This window comes from Phyllobates terribilis, unplaced genomic scaffold (genome assembly GCF_046119375.1).
Source record: "Phyllobates terribilis strain yellow unplaced genomic scaffold, ASM4611937v1 Scaffold_13__5_contigs__length_258822181, whole genome shotgun sequence".
In the NCBI taxonomy this organism is placed as follows: Eukaryota; Metazoa; Chordata; class Amphibia; order Anura; family Dendrobatidae; genus Phyllobates; species Phyllobates terribilis.
The window spans coordinates 120,759,037-120,775,170 of record NW_027362773.1 but is presented as its reverse complement, the minus strand read 5'-3'; the positions used below and the strand labels follow the sequence as shown (position 1 = coordinate 120,775,170).

General features: G+C 40.7%; 1 protein-coding gene across 1 annotated transcript in view; it reads right to left on the bottom strand.

The window, feature by feature from the left end:
* Positions 1 to 1,717: 1,717 nt before the first annotated feature.
* The window catches only part of ATL3 (atlastin GTPase 3), a 38,334-nt gene continuing 23,917 nt past the window's right edge, over positions 1,718 to 16,134 (bottom strand). The window contains exons 5-13 of the mRNA XM_073658559.1: positions 15,535 to 15,585; positions 13,674 to 13,730; positions 11,422 to 11,514; positions 10,029 to 10,167; positions 9,465 to 9,592; positions 8,047 to 8,103; positions 7,887 to 7,958; positions 6,484 to 6,915; positions 1,718 to 4,781 (exon numbers count right to left, since the gene is read on the bottom strand). Of these exons, the coding sequence (XP_073514660.1) occupies positions 4,698 to 4,781; positions 6,484 to 6,915; positions 7,887 to 7,958; positions 8,047 to 8,103; positions 9,465 to 9,592; positions 10,029 to 10,167; positions 11,422 to 11,514; positions 13,674 to 13,730; positions 15,535 to 15,585 (1,113 nt within the window). The 3' untranslated portion in view covers positions 1,718 to 4,697. The remainder of the gene's footprint in view (positions 4,782 to 6,483; positions 6,916 to 7,886; positions 7,959 to 8,046; positions 8,104 to 9,464; positions 9,593 to 10,028; positions 10,168 to 11,421; positions 11,515 to 13,673; positions 13,731 to 15,534; positions 15,586 to 16,134) is intronic.

Sequence of the window (16,134 nt, the reverse complement as noted above, 5' to 3'; positions counted from 1 at the left end):
TCTATAAAAGATGACTACCTTCTTCTATATCCTTTCCATATGCTTACTGTCTGTCCCAGAGTGGACAGCTACCACACAGGGGTAGATACCTCCTTCTTCTCAAGTTGGTTGGGAGGGCTCAAGGGATTCTTCCAACAAGTTTGTCTAGTAATGGGAGGCCTACTAGTATTGGGCCTGGTGGTCCTGTGCTGCATAGTCCCCTTATACAGGAAAGCTATAACCAATGCTGTCCCAACCTCCGGGACCTTTCTGAATCAAGAAACCACATCTCTGTTACATGATGATACCAGTAAGGAAGATATGGAGAAATACACTCCTTTGAACAAGCCTGACCAGACCCCCCATGATAGAGTCCAATTGAAAGATCTAGTTTAGGATCAGTTGGGAGAACTCCATGTGTCATTTAGGGTAGGACTCAATTGTTTGGGGGCGTCCCATAAGGGGGCAGCTTCTAAGATGATTGGGTGAAGAAATCCACCTCCCCTCTCCCCACACATGGACAGTCTCAAAGGCCCCAAAGCAAAGGAAAGCTTAGTGTTTAGGGGGGAATGTCAGGGTAAAAGAGAATATATATATTTGTAACTTTTATATTCTTGTAACTTTTATACGCTTTTTTGCTAATGTACTAACCACCATTTTGTGTCATATAACAATAAGCTTTCCTTGCTACGTAATTACTCAAATCGAAACTTAAACTAAGACATTTCCAGTGTTGCCAAGACATTTCAGAGAAACGAAACAAGATTATAAGCTGACGGCTGCAATATCTGCCCAGAGACTGAGATAAGGAGATGTGGACCAATCAGGAGTGGCCAGACATTGGACTTTCATGGTTTACCCCGCCCCGGACAACCCCTTTTCCCTCCCATTATGTAGTGTATTTAGATTTGTGCATGTAAAAATAAAGGCAGAACAATGCTGAGGACGTTGACTGTAGTAGTCTTCTGAGCATGCTCTGAGCTTGAACCAGCTTGTTGTCTGACTCATTCTTTGAATGGTTGACCCATGCTCATAGTTTGAATTTGGAGTGACTGGAGGACGAGTGGAATGTCATCACGACCCTCACAAAAGGACCTGCCATGACGTCATTTAGTCATGTGACAGGTCACGCGACCGCTGACGTCAGCGGTCGCGTTACCTGTCACATGACTAAATGACGTCATGGCAGGTCCTTTTAGACCATCGCGGGCTGCAGGGGAGCCAGGACGGATCGCTGAGGAGACCGGGGGCCATCAGAAGGTAAATATAATGTTTATTTTTTATTTTAAAATCTTCTTTTTTTTTTTACAGGTACTATGGTACCCGGGTCTGGAGGAGAGTCTCCTCTTCTCCAGACCCGGGTACCATCCACACATTGAATCACTTAATATCCGCATGTGCACATGTAGTCATGCGGATATTAAGTGATTCAATGCAAGTCAATGGCGGCAAAAACGCAGCGCTTACGCAAAATAATTGGTAGTGCTGCGGATTTTTCCGCAATGATAATCCGCAGCGGAAATTTCCGCATCATGTGCACAGCACATGCGGATTATCATTGAGGAACATTGCAGACCTTCTACCAAGCGTTTTTTAAGCGTTTCTGCGGCGGAATTGCCGCTGCAGAAACGCTTAAAAAACGCATAGTGGGCACACAGCCTTAGAAACCTTTTTATGTCCCAAAATGTATTTGTGGGGAAAAAAAAAAATAGAAAGTTAATATAAAGAGTCACGTTGATCAAAGTGTTACAATTGCTTTTATTAAAAATAAACAAAAAGAATAGAAAAAGAAGCAGCAGAAATAAGAAATCTTGGTCCAGATTTTTTTTTTTTTGTGCTTTGGATTTTTAGCTTTTACCTTCCAGAATCTTTAACTTTGGATGGGAAAGGGCACGTAGAGTCTGGCAAAGTCCGTTGCAAACTAGTGTTCGTTATACAATATCTCTGCAAAATCACATCCATATATACAGAGATAAGCATGTATCAGGCCCAAATATTACATATATAACCATGAATATCCCCATACTATATCCTTTAAGTTATAGACAAATCTTTAGATTGCACACAGAAATTATAGAATTGAATGTGTAAAAGCGCAAGAAACCATCTATGTATGGTATATGCTTTATTAAACATTAGCGCTTCAATGGAAACATGTAACATAAGGCACAAATATAAGTTCTGTGCACGGTTTGCATGAAATCTAGGCATATTTTAGGGTAAACCATGAATCGTATTGTAGGAGTAAGACAAGGGCTGGTTTAAGACTATTTTGCAATACTAGTCAGAGGTGTGTTGCTTGACTTGACATGTAGATTGAAGAGATCCATGCTACCAGAAGCTAGAAAGAATCACCCAGCGGACTTTTTTACAAGTCCAAATTATGGACCCGATTTGTTAAGAATAGTGTTTTGCATGCCAGCCTTAATAAATGGACCTGCCGGAGTAAGGAGCTCCTAATTCATTAAGAGGTCAGGGACCCGGAGAACATTTCTGGCAAAGTTTTGATGAAGCTGGCTGGTTGACCATTTTGGCAAAGCTGGCCGGGACTCACGTAAAAATGACAAAAGTTGAGAAAAAACACAAAAAATTGGAAAAATATCTTCATGAATTGGGTCTCATGAGTTCTCTGACAAGATTTTCAGAGTAAAATGTAACGAGTACTTCTCGCTGCCCACGGTTCGTGCGGCATAAATCTCCTGATAGGAAAAGTAGCTTTACTTGAGCAGAACCTATTTTCTAGTATTAGTGTGAATGCCTTTAAATGGTTATTCCCATCTCCTACATTTTTATAGCATGTCCCCAGACTATGCCAGAAACGTATAGCATATGAGGATCCAGCCAATGGGACCTGCTTTACTTCCATTACAGGGATTATCCAGTGAAAAAAAAGTTATCACCTGCCCATAGAATGTTGGATAACATTGATTGGAGGGGGTCCGACTCCTGGTTCCCACACCAATCGGCAGAACAGGGAATTTGTACCCCTTGGTTAGAATAGAACAGCTGTCAAGCATACCCCATTCTAATGAGGATAAAAATGCCCCATTCTCCCGATCGGTGAGGGTCCCAGCGGTCAGACCGCCACCGATAAGTGATAACTTATGGAAGTTTGATCAAACACCACATGGAATAGACTTGTTTTGAACCATGTGTTATATTTCTCAAATAAAAAAAACCCTCAATGCCTGGAACCTTGCTCCGCTTGGTAGATCTTTTGGATTTTTTTTTAAGACATTAGAAATTCATAAAATTTTCGGGGCAAAAAACAACAACATAACTCGTCAAAAGTGGGCTCATGAAGAATAATTAATGATTGAAGGGAAGAAAGATAAAGCGGACTTGGCGGGAACAAAGCTGTAAATTTACCCCATAAGCCCCTGCGTTCTGTGTGCCCCCTTCTTATCAGTTAAAGGGAACTGAAGAAAAAGACTACAGCATCCCCCCATACATATTGGATTAATGTTGGCTGATATTGACGGGTTTGGACGACACTCTAATGTGTATGGGGGCGTTGACCAACAGATTGTCTGGGGAGATGTTGACCGGGCATGTCCGATTTTGGATGGCATTGCTCTCCATCGGAGATAAGCCGCCAGCACAGATGTTTTTTGGGGTCTTTATGAGAAAGAGCAAAGCAGTGCTCGGCTGAACAAACCCTCCTGTGTATGGGAGAGCCGGCCAAGAGGGCGGTCGACTGAAACATCAGATGAAGTATTGTTTCGCTGACAGTCATCTAATGTGTATGGGAGGCTTAAGATGCTCACTTATGTAGCTAAGCTTGTATGAAAACTACAATGTGACCACTCCATAAACTTTATTGGTATGGATTGGAACAGGTTTTTTTTTATTATTATTTTAGGGAACTAAAGTAACAAACCTCCTTTCAACGGAAAGTCCATTGGACACACAGAGTTCTGTGTTACACGTATATACACAATTTATGCATCTAAAACCCTTTTTATGCTCTATACCCTCTACAGACTATAAGGCACTTTACAGGATCATAATAAAGCCCCTTTAGAAATACAGAAATAGCAATAATATAAACCGAGGGGGGGGGGGGGGGGGGAAGAGCAGCTACCCAACTAAACTAAGTAATTACCTACCTAAACCCAATAAAATATGAATATATATAATATTGTTCGTAGATATCATAGATGTTAGGAATGCACGCGAGTCCAAAGAGGTTGTCTAAAATTAGAAAAATAGGGCTTCCTTCTTTAAAAAAAGAACAGCGCCACACCCGTCGATAGGTTGTGTGTGGTACTGCAACTCAACCCCAATCTTTCAATAGAGCGGAGCTGCAATACCAGACAATTGGTGTACAGATGTGGCGCTGTTATTGGAAGTAAGGGAGCGATGTTTTTCTATTCCTGGACGATCCCTTTAATATGTGAGGACAGGCTGCGCTTAGTCAATACTATAGTCAGCGTTACAGGGTAACATAAAGAATATACTGGACTCTGTTTTAAAGTGCGGGGTATAAGATACAAAACACTGCGCTTCCCCAAACTTGTTGCTGGATGCAAATGGGAATGTGGTCCCCCCCATATTCAGTAGGGAATGTATAGATAAGTTTAATGGTGAAGGCTGGAAAGAGTATAGAAAAGGCACCGCGATCATATATTCTTAGGTGGCATTGCTGGAATGGCTGTGGTTCAGGATGGTGACTTGTGCTGGAGGCAGGAAAGACGTGATATGACTCCGCTCTGCCGTCACTTTTGCTTCTTCCTCTCTGGTGGCGCGCCGACCGCCGGTTCTGTAAAGCGACGAGTGGAGTTGCCCAAGTGGTTTGTAGCCTGTTGTGGTATTTAAAGCAGAGAAGGAAAACATTAATTCAGATTAAATTATATTATTTATAACTTTAAAGGGAACCTGTAAACCGGTTTCTCTGATATAAAGTAGGGCCAGCACCTGTATGCCTTCTTATACAGCATTCTAGAATGCTGTATATAGAATGCCGTATATATGTCCCCACTGCGCTCTCCATAAAGCAAAACAGTTCTTTTATTATACTCGGGGCGGTCCGGTCTGATGGGCGTCGCTGTTCTTGATCTGGCGCCTCCTCTCTTCTTGCTTCATGTGGATGATGCATTCTACATCATCCATACAGTGTCCTCCATCGCACTCTTGTGCAGGCGCACTTCTCTCTGCCCTGCCGAGGGGAGAGCAAAGTACTCTAGTGCGCATGCGCCAGCACTCTATGGCCTTTCCCTGCACATGCGCATTACTTATACTTTGCTCTACCCTCAACAGGGCAGAGAAGCGCGCCTGCACAAGAATGCGATGGAGGACACTGTGTGGATGATGTACAACACATCATCCACATGAAGCAAGAAGAGAGGAGGCGTTGGATCAAGACTGGACCACCCCGTAGGTGAGTATAATAAAATCTAATTTATCTAAAGCACTCTAGAATGCGGTCACATGGGGCGTATAGGTGCTGGCCTTACTTTACATGAGAAAAATCTGGTGACAGGTTCCCTTTAAAAGTACTATTTAAACATATATGGTATATATGAGGACACTCTCTAACATACACTTCACACCGTGCCATATATAAGGGCCGTACATCCTGGATTTCAAAATTATTATTATTTTTTTAATTATAGGCTGAAGTAGACGTCATGAGCTGCAATGATTGGCTGCAGCGGTGATGTGAGATGTCAACATGATGTTACCGATGCAGTCAAAGCACAAAAAAACGGAGCAGCTGGTGCTGGACCAGGGGAAGGTGAGTACTATATGGCTTTGTTATTTTACATTACTCAAATTGTTCGGATACCATTTTTCTAAAATTAATAGCAATTGCTCATCTGCTTATTAGTGTTAAATGTGATGTTGGCTCCTAGATATAGAGCACGATGATGCGACCATGTATTGTAGCAGCTTTCAAATAAATCATACGTAAAAAAGGAGTGAATTGATTATTGTTAATGTTAGCAAGGTTTCTGCAACCCTGACGTGTGACCCTATCCTCAGCAGAACTAATAAAACATATAAGGTCATTCCCAACACAAGAGAGGTGATTACTTGTTGACCAGTGGGGAGTCCGACCACTGAGACCCCTACCAATCCAAAGAAAGGGGACTTGAAATGCCTTATTGGAATGGAACGGTAGCTGCACTCGCGTGCCACCGATTCACTCACTGTCTGTTGGCCTACAGGAGAAAGCCAAGAGCTGTCCTCTAACTATAGGACTGCCAGACGTAGCAGGGGACTGCACTTGGCTTTCTCCTACATGCCCGTAGAGAGCAAATGGATCAGTGGCATGCAAGTGCAGCCATTGCTCCATTCATTGTCTATAGGACTCCCAGAGGTAGCAATTAAAGGAGCTGAGACACGGTGGAAGGTGTCAAGACGGAATATCTCCTAATCCCATTGTGGTCATAAGCTTTTGAATTACCCTGTATGTCAATGTATATATAATTAATTCCCAACTTCGATGCAGAGACCATACAGTTACAATGAAATACAATCGCAGATCAGACTTCACCTTACCTGATCTAGAACATAATCTGCACTGGAGTCTATGACTTTCCCGAGGTCTCTGTACTGTCCTGAATACTTGATGTAGCCCCATGACAAGAGTGCAATGAGAATTAATCCCATTGCACAGTTTAACAACTGGGCTATCACGCCTAATCCCACAAAGCCGGTGATACCGGAGGCCATGTATAACGCTGCCACCAAGGCCAGTAGCACCGCTGGGGTACGAAAAGCGGTGAAGATGTTCTTGCTCTCGTTGTGCTTGCAGAAAGCGGTGTACATGTCCTCCAGGTTCTTCTCCAGCTCTTCTCTGTACTGTCGGCTAAATTCCACTCCTCCCATTTTCTTTGCACGGTCAAAAGCAGACAGTGCCTCGTCTTTGCAAACAGCGTCTCGATCCCGCAGGACATCAGGAGACACGTATGGCTTCTCTCCTCCACAAATCTATCAAAAGGGAACAAGGATTATGATGAGATATAATCTACCAAGAGACACATAAGGAGAGTTCTAAACTTAGGTTATGTTCAGACTTTGCGTTTTTGGAGCATTTTTTTCTGCACTAAAAACCAGAGTGTCTGCAGGGAAAAATTTTTGTTGCGTTTTTACGTGCTTTTCTTTGCAACTCTTTTTACTCATTCATTTGTATGGGTGAAAAGCGCTGCAAAAACACTAATAGAATTGACATACTGGGACTTGGCAAAAATGCAGCAAAGCTCAAAATCCATGTGGGAGAAAAACAGCGTGTGCATGATATTTCAGAAATCTCATTGATTATGCTAGTACTGTAAAATGCTGCTTGTATGCACTTATGTAAAAACTGCAGCAAAAACACCGCGTGTGAACATTCCCTTATGGTGCCACCTGTTGCAGTTTAGAATTCAGACAAAACCCTTTTTATGTGTTCAATCTGAGAAAATAGACATAAAACGTTATTCCCATCATTACAAAGTTATAACCCATTAATTGGAAAGGTGATAATTTGCTTATTGGTGGGGGTCCGACCACTACAAAGCATTGTCTGAATGGAGCGGTGACTAGATGTGCGCATCACTGCTCCATTCATTCTCTATGGGACTGTCAGCGATAGAGTACAGCGTTTTACTTTTTTCTCCCAGTCCCATAGAGAAAGCGATTCATAGGACCCTGGACAAGCGGCCATATTGGTAGTCTACAGCCGTCGGACTAGAATCCCTGCAACATCGCAGTAACCATGTCCTTCCAGACAGAGGAGAAAGTACACAGACAAGCAGCAGTCCTGGGAAGAGTTGGAATGGGAGTGTAAAGTCTTTAATTTTTTTGTAAAAACATTCAGAATAGTGAAAAAAATATATTAAAAAAATGGCTTGGCACAAATCAAGTAAAATGAGATACAGTCTTTTCAGATGGCACTTAAGAAAATGTCAAAATCCACTCACTTTCTCCATACTGCTGTTGTATAAATCTTTAGCCGAAGCTACGGCTGCCAGGTTATTGGCTTCTGCAGTTGCCTAAGAAGAGAGAGCAAAGTTTTTAAAGCACAAGAGAAGATGGAAGAAGCCTGTGTGAACTTGGCAGGCGCTACAATGTCACTCATACCTGCAGCATGGATTTAGGATGGGGTAAGTCTTCACCTTGATAAATCTTTATGTAAGCCTTATAAGAAAAAAATATAAATATTATTACATTACTAATCTAAAAGTTTCATTCTTTAGTTATTATAACTAAGAAACCACAAAATAGTCTGAAAATAAAGATGGTCTCTAATACAAGTTGTAATTTATTTAATCAGTCAATATTTAATCAATGAACTGATAATGTCACAAGGATGACTGATGAAATGTAGCAGTCGGGGGATAAGGCTACATTCACACAAACATATTTTTGGTCTGTGTGGAGAATGGACCGCACATGGATCCAGTGCTAGCCTATGTGCTCGTGCACCCGGGTTATTTTTCACACATATGACCAATTTTCAGGCTATTCATCCTGTGCTCATCTGCTCTACCGATGGGCACTTGGAGCCGGTCACGTCTACAATTTGGGGACGAGACTGGACCAAGTTTTACAATGGATGTCTGAACTTAGACTAAAAGGTGAGTTTGTGTATAATTTTTATTGCAGTGTTAAAATCCAGAAAAATCAGGCTCTCCCCCTCTACATTTCAACATTTTGGCAGCTTTTTGTCGCATTTCTGTCACTTTTAATTGCAAAAGTACTGCAGCATGATTTGCTGGTCTTGCCGTCAAAAAAACGGATGGAGCCATTGTAAGTCTGTTGGGCGCAGTACGAATCCACCATTCAACGGACCTGGCACTTCATCATGATTAATAACCTATCAAGTAATATAAATATAAAAAAAAAAACTGACCGGCACTTCCAAGCAGAAAAAGACAAATGTGAACAGGTGCAAACTAAGAGAGCCACTCTATATATAACTAACAAATTAAAGCAGCAGTCTGAAAAACTATAGTATGCCAACATAGAATATATGAAATTGGAATTGCATTACTGCTGTAGAAAAGCAGTTAAAAAAATGAAGGTACTTAGCGCATAAATTGACCAATTCATGTGAGCTCAATAGCCACCGACAAGGCGTACCCCTTTGTTGAGACCCTAAACCCAACATGATGTTTCTCCTTTTAAACTGAGCTTGATCCTACCTGCCTATATAATTGTAGGCTTTTAGCCCAGGAGAGGCATCATGTTAGGTTTAGGGTCCCAATAAATGGGTACGCCTTGTCGCTGGTTGTTGGGCTCCCATGAATTGGCCAATTTATGCACTAAGTACCTTCATTTTTTTAACTTCTTTTCTATAGCAGTAATACAATTCCAATTTCATATATTCTATGTTTGCATACTATAGCATTTCAGAGTGCAGCTTTAATTTGTTAGCCATCAAGTAATATATACAGACTTCAGTTTAGACTGGCAGGCTTTCAAAACCAATAAGTAATTAATTAAACAGCACAAGATAAGTTCTAACATTTTGCCAGGTTAAAAAACACCCAAGTTACCTTAAAATACTCCAAAAGTCCTCTGCAAGTTACTTTTGCACCATTGATCTCTTTTTCCATCAGGCTTCGGGGGCCAAGAACAAGAGGAACGATTTCACTGAGCTGCTCTGTGAACTCCGGAGCAATGTCTAAGAAAAAATAATAATAAAAAAAAAATTAAATGAATCATGGGTTATTGTTTGGTCACTTTTACATTGCCATGTGCCCTGCTCTTGACATGCAATTCAAATTTCTAAATTGGCCCCAATTCTTCCAACAGACCCACAATATTTCTTACGGGGGGCCCATGCACAGTAGATAGCTGTCAGCTGAACGATGGTTTGGCCGGCAGCTATGTCTCTCCATATACAGGAGCGCTCCTCTGTTCTTTATGAGAGAGCGGCTGCAAACTCCTCTTATTCCACCGGGAACAAAAGTATCATCAGTCCAGAACCGGACATGCAGGATTCTTATTTCCTCAACATCATCTATGTGGTGAAGGTCAAGAGGCCCCCATACACATTAGACTGTCTTTCCCATACAATGCCTATGTAATGAAACAATAACATGGAAATTTTAACCAACCTTTCAGGCGGCCATCAAATTGAGGACTAGTTGCGACCTTGAGTCCAGGGTGTGGAAGAAGGAAACAGTTGACATTGGTGAAACAGGAGTGAATGTGCTTTCGTACATTCTGGATCTCTTCATGCTGATGTTCCTTTACCTGTTGGGAAATATTTGGTTATAAACCCAAAAAAAGAGTGATAATCCAGCCCTTATGAACAATGTTGCTTTACATTTTTAAATGCCCGTCTCATTTGTGAGACTTTATTGGTGGGACATGAAAAAGCTAAAAAAAAGGCAAATGTCTCACTCACCACTGGAGTCTTTATGACTGCATTCACACAAAGCATTAGATCCATATATTTAGTGCCAAGAATAAGAGGGTCGTTTCATGAGAATTTGCAGCAGAATGCCTGTGTCTAAATAAGAGGGTCGTTTCATGAGAACTTGCAGCAGAATGCCTGTCTGCTTCTGAATCAGAGGGTTGTTTCATGAGAACTTGCAGCAGAATGCCTGTCTGCTTCTGAATCAGAGGCTCATTTCATGAGAACTTGCAGCAGAATGCCTGTCTGCTTCTGAATCAGAGGGTCGTTTCATGAGAACTTGCAGCAGAATGCCTGTCGGCTTCTGAATCAGAGGGTCATTTCATGAGAACCTGCAGCAGAATGCCTGTCTACTTCTGAATCAGAGGGTCATTTCATGAGAACTTGCAGCAGAATGCCTGTCGGCTTCTGAATCAGAGGGTCATTTCATGAGAACTTGCAGCAGAATGCCTGTCTGCTTCTGAATCAGAGGGTAATTTCATGAGAACTTGCAGCAGAAAGCCTGTCTGCTTCTGAATCAGAGGATCATTTCATGAAAACTTGCAGCAGAATGCCTGTCAGCTTCTGAATCAGAGGGTCATTTCATGAGAACTTGCAGCAGAATGCCTGCGTCTGCTTCTGAATCAGAGGGTCGTTTCATGAGAACTTGCAGCAGAATGCCTGTGTCTGTTCTGAACCCGAGGGTCGTTTCATGAGAACTTGCAGCAGAATGCCTGTGTCTGCTTAAGAATAAGAGGGTCGTTTCATGAGAACTTACAGCAGAATGCCTGTGTCTGCATCTAGCTCCACCCTCCTCCATAAAACTTTATGAGCACCAACTGTCAACTCCAATCTCAGTAATGGGAAAATATGTCTTCACTGAAGACAGATTTTACCCATGAAATGTGAATGATCAGTCCAGGAGGAGAAAGAAGCAGATTTCTCTGATAAGATATATTACAAAGTTTCTTATTGTTATGTGTATGTACTACTGATTTATAAAAATAAGAAAAACTTTTCTTTTTAAAGGCTAAATTATTTTTCTTTTAAACAAGTACAGCCTTGAAGGAAAGCAGGCAAAATCATTCCTTCAAACATATATCAAAACTTACCCGTAATCTCTTTTCCAGAAACCTATCGCCTCCCTCAGCTCCATATGGATACTCATAGGGAAAGCTCCAATCGCGAACCAAAAACATCAAAGTCTGAAAGGATAATTAACCAACATCAATTTTTCAACCTAAACCTTGTAAAAAAATAAGAAGCATAGGGTCACTTTAAAACAAATACTTTTTCTTTCCTCTATCCTTGATAAAGCTGAAAAACGTCATAACAAGGAAAGAAAGGAGGATTTTTCAAGTCAGTTTTGCTAGAGGCTGCGTTGCTGTTAATTGCGACAAAAGTTGGAAAAATATATAAATGTGGACAAGCAGCAAGCCGTGGCATTTTACTATATCCAGTTCTACAAACTGACATGCATGGAGCAAGTAATTCTAAAGTCTCGCACAGATGATTGATAAATGCATGCTGCGGTAGATTTGGTCATATTTTAGATCAAAAAAAGTAAAAATAAAATAAAAAGTAAAAAAAAGACCATAGAAATAAGCTTCTAAAAACAGTTTTCTAATTTAAAGCGTAACCGTCGTTTTAATTTTAACTCCATAAATCAATATAGTACACGTGAAAATAAGCAACTTTGTAAATTATCATATCAGAAAAATGTGCTTCTTTCTCTGCCAAAATTGATCAGTCAGTATCAAAATTCTAAGGTAAAATCTGTATTTAGTAAAGACAGATTTTCCCATTACTGAGATAGGAGATGGCAGCTGCTACTGATAAGATTCTATGTAGATAGGAGAGTGAGGAGGAAGGAGGAGCTCTGACTCAGCTCCTCCCATCTACATAGAGCTTTATGAGCACCAACTGTCATCTCCTATCTCAGTAATGGGAAAGTCTCTTCACTGAATACAGATTTTACTTTATATTTGAGAATTTTGATAATGACTGATCAATTCTGGCAGACAAAGAAGCACATTTTTCTGATATGATAATTTACAAAGCTGCTTATTTTCATGTGTACTATTGATTCATGAAATAAAAATTAAAACAGATACCATATTTTTCGGACTATAAGACACACCGGACCATAAGACGCACCAAGGTTTTAGAGGAGGAAAATAGAAAAAAAAAATGTACCATTTACCAAAATCATGAATATTCTCTACAACCCACGGGAGTGAATATTTATGGACTTTAATAGCGGGCACACTGACCGCCGGCCGCTGCAGGAGCCGCGCTGCGCGTACAGTGTGAGCGAAATTAAGGAAAATTAATATTCACTGCTCTCCAAGCCCCATCACCCACAGCCACCCATATACATTCGGACTATAAGACGCACTCCCCACTTTCCTCCAAAATTTTGGAGGAAAAAAGTGCGTCTTATAGTCCGAAAAACACGGTATTCTAAGGTAAATGGTCTTGAATAGCTGCATATATGTAGTTATATATATATATATATATATATATATATATATATATAATGTATGTATATGTCACAAATGTGAAATTCCTTCTAGTACAATTGATTTTGCTTCTTATATATGCAAAAAAAAACAGTATAGAAAATAAATAAAAAAAATTACAGTGCATAATAGTCTTATAAATCAAGTGTGAAAACAAAGCATAAGGCTAGGGGTTCAATGGCATTATTTGTTATATGTATAACAGACAATGTTCCTTAGGAAACAGTATTGGGATGTGACCAGAACAAGGCGACAACCATAACTTGTAGAACTTGGACATCCTGTATATCTTTTTTTCACCTTTCTACTGCTTCCTTGCTTCCAATGAAAGGACATATTATATAAAGTGAGGTTCTTTGTTGGGCACAGCCGTCTAAAAGTTACAAATCAAGGGCCAATTTTGTGGTGAGCCCAATACACCACACAACAAGTCACCAGGTCAGAGGTGTCCAGTTTTTGCTCTTATTTTATTCTAGCTGCTCCCCTGAGTATACCATTTAATTTTTTTTTACTTTACATCTGCCATACAGTTCCAAAGATATGGCCCTTTTTATCTGATGCAAATGTTTATGGTCTTTATAGGGAGGGAGCAACCTAAAGACTTGCCCCTGAGGATCCTGTAAGCCACACCCCTAAGGACCATAAAAATGAGGACAAGATAAAAATTCCAATATTTCTGGAACAGTATGGCAGATTTAAAATAAAAAAACGCAACATGGAACACTCAGGGGAACAGAAGGAATAAAATAAAACCAAAACACTGGCCACTTTTAACCACCTGGTGACAGGTCTCCTTTAAGCAGATATCTTTAGTGGATAGAAAATACTACATAGTAACTCACCTGAAACGGCTTCAGGAAGATTTCATCCATAGCTAAACGCCCATATTCAGTAAAGAGCTGAAAAATAACATAAAAAATATGCATTATGTGAAATTACAAAAAAAAAAAAAAAAGTTTCTGAAAAAGTTTGAGCACCTGAATAAAGACGCTTTGAATGTTAGACTCTCACTTTGAGCTGTAAAATTAGGTATCAGAAAGTAATGCAGACCACAAAAACCCTTTGCAAGAACACTATGAGGGCCATTTATATTTCTATTCGCGACAATATTTGGTGTAAACTACATTTCGTGCTCTAAAACGGAGCAAAAAACAAAACATTAATCACTAAAAGTTAAAAGAAGAAAGCAAGAAAATGGCACAGATCAGGTGAAGATTTTATTTTCTGGCAGCCCCAAATTTGCCAAATGTATTAAGAGCCATGTGCATTCTAATAAATGTAATACAATCGGCAAGTTTTTCCCTATCCTATGGATAGATGGCAACTTCTAAAGATGGGAATCACCATTTAAGCTCCCTGACTAACACTGGAATGATAAGGTTCTTGCTGCCTCCAGCCACCATTAGAGGGAGCTCAGTGTCAATGGATCTATGCAGGTTTAACCAAACTCAATACAGGCTGTAAAAAGTGGAATGCAGTGAGTGCCCCCTGGTGACAGCTGCAAGAAAGCCCTTCGACTGTGTTGAGAAGCTGTTTGGCGCTTTGCCCCCTCGGCAGTCATGTGGTCTGCCTGTCACGCAAGGTGGGAAAGATTTAGTGCAACACATAGGGAAGAGGGAAAGGAAGCCCAGACTCTAGGGAAAGGGGGGAGTGGAGACCTCCTGGCTGATAGAATATCACACTGTCTCTCCTAACGTCCCTATACTGGTTCTTCACCAATTGCCGCACACATTCCTCGCCCTGTCTTTTCCTGGCGTTTGGCCCTGACTAGGGAAGGAAGGGGATGAACGCTAGTTGATCCCCACTGAACACTAAAGACAACAAGGGGGAACAAACAAAGGAAAATTGCTTAGCTTTAGACGACTCCAGACAAATGCGCACACGTCCTCAAGCTCCAGAGAGGAAGAAGTACTGCTGTTGCTAAAGCCTTCACAAGGCATAATGAATATCGCCGGCACTTCCCTCTGGCACACAGCAGGTATTTATACACCCAGGCCAGGGTGTTAATTAGCCAGAGGAAGGTAGCCGCTGGGTCCTAGAGACAGCCTCTAAGAAGGTGTCTGTAATGCCAAACGTAGAGATCTCCTGCAACCAACTGCAGAGCGAGTGTCTGTCACTTCTGACACACCCGTGACACTGCCTTTGTGGATATGTTATTGTCCAAAGTTTGGCCTAAAAATTGCATCCTCTGAATATGGCAGGCACAAACCTGCAGTGTATACAGTGGTATTGGTTATGAAATTAGTAAAAGGTGAAATAATGCCAGACAAGGAGAATAAGCAAAACATGTCCGTGAAGTACAAGCAGTCCAGTTGGGTTTGCCTTTAACTCAAAAATCATGATTCTTGGAATTATGAACACATATAAGATGAAGGAGAAACGTTCCCCCTTATAACCAGTCAGATGTTTCTCACCCAGCTAAATCATACATCCTGCTTTGCACTGATGAGGGGCAAACACCCAGAAATACGTGTCAGTAAATGGATTATCTGGTTTGGCTCATTATATTAAGTCATGTGGCAAAGTTCGTTAAAGGCTCAATAGTGACTTCAAGGATTGCTATCTCCAATAGGTGGCGCTAGGGTTCAAGTCCTCTTCCTCTCTGAAGACTGAAGAAGACATGACAAACCTGCAAAACTAGGTAATATACTAAAAGCAGAATTGTATAGCCAAATTAAAAAAAACAAAAAAGAATTGTCCTACCTGGAGCTGTTGGAGGTCGTCCTCTTGTATGTTCTGGGACAAGTTGTAAATCTTTAAAGTAAAGAAGGTAAGTAATGGCATAATACTATGCCTGCTAAAAAAGGTTCACTGAATATTCACCAGATGTAATTTTTTAAAAAAATTAGGCAGAATGTGTTACAAAAGTTTTCTGGTTCTGTAGAAATGAATTTTCTAGAGGTTTTCCAACAATTTACACTTATATCTACCAGCAGGTTAGGAGATCCATCTGATCATTGGCGGATCCACCTCTGGCACTGCTAACAATCACTATAACTTAGCCCCCATTTATCCTTATTTCACGATCACTGTGATCCTGAATGGGTGCTCCCGCACTACTTAAAGGAATTGTCCAACTTTGAGGACATTTTATTTATTTAAATGCATATATTCGGGGCTAAACATCAATTTTGCAATAGGGTTCCATTAAAAAATTTGCACCATTTGTTTTTAAAGGCTCATTTATCAACTTTTATGTGGCATACAGTCATAAATTAACTGAGAGGAGCTTTAAAAAAAAAAAAAAAAAAAGAGAAAAAAAGCCTTACAAACTCACTGACAGATTCTCAGTTAACTCACTCT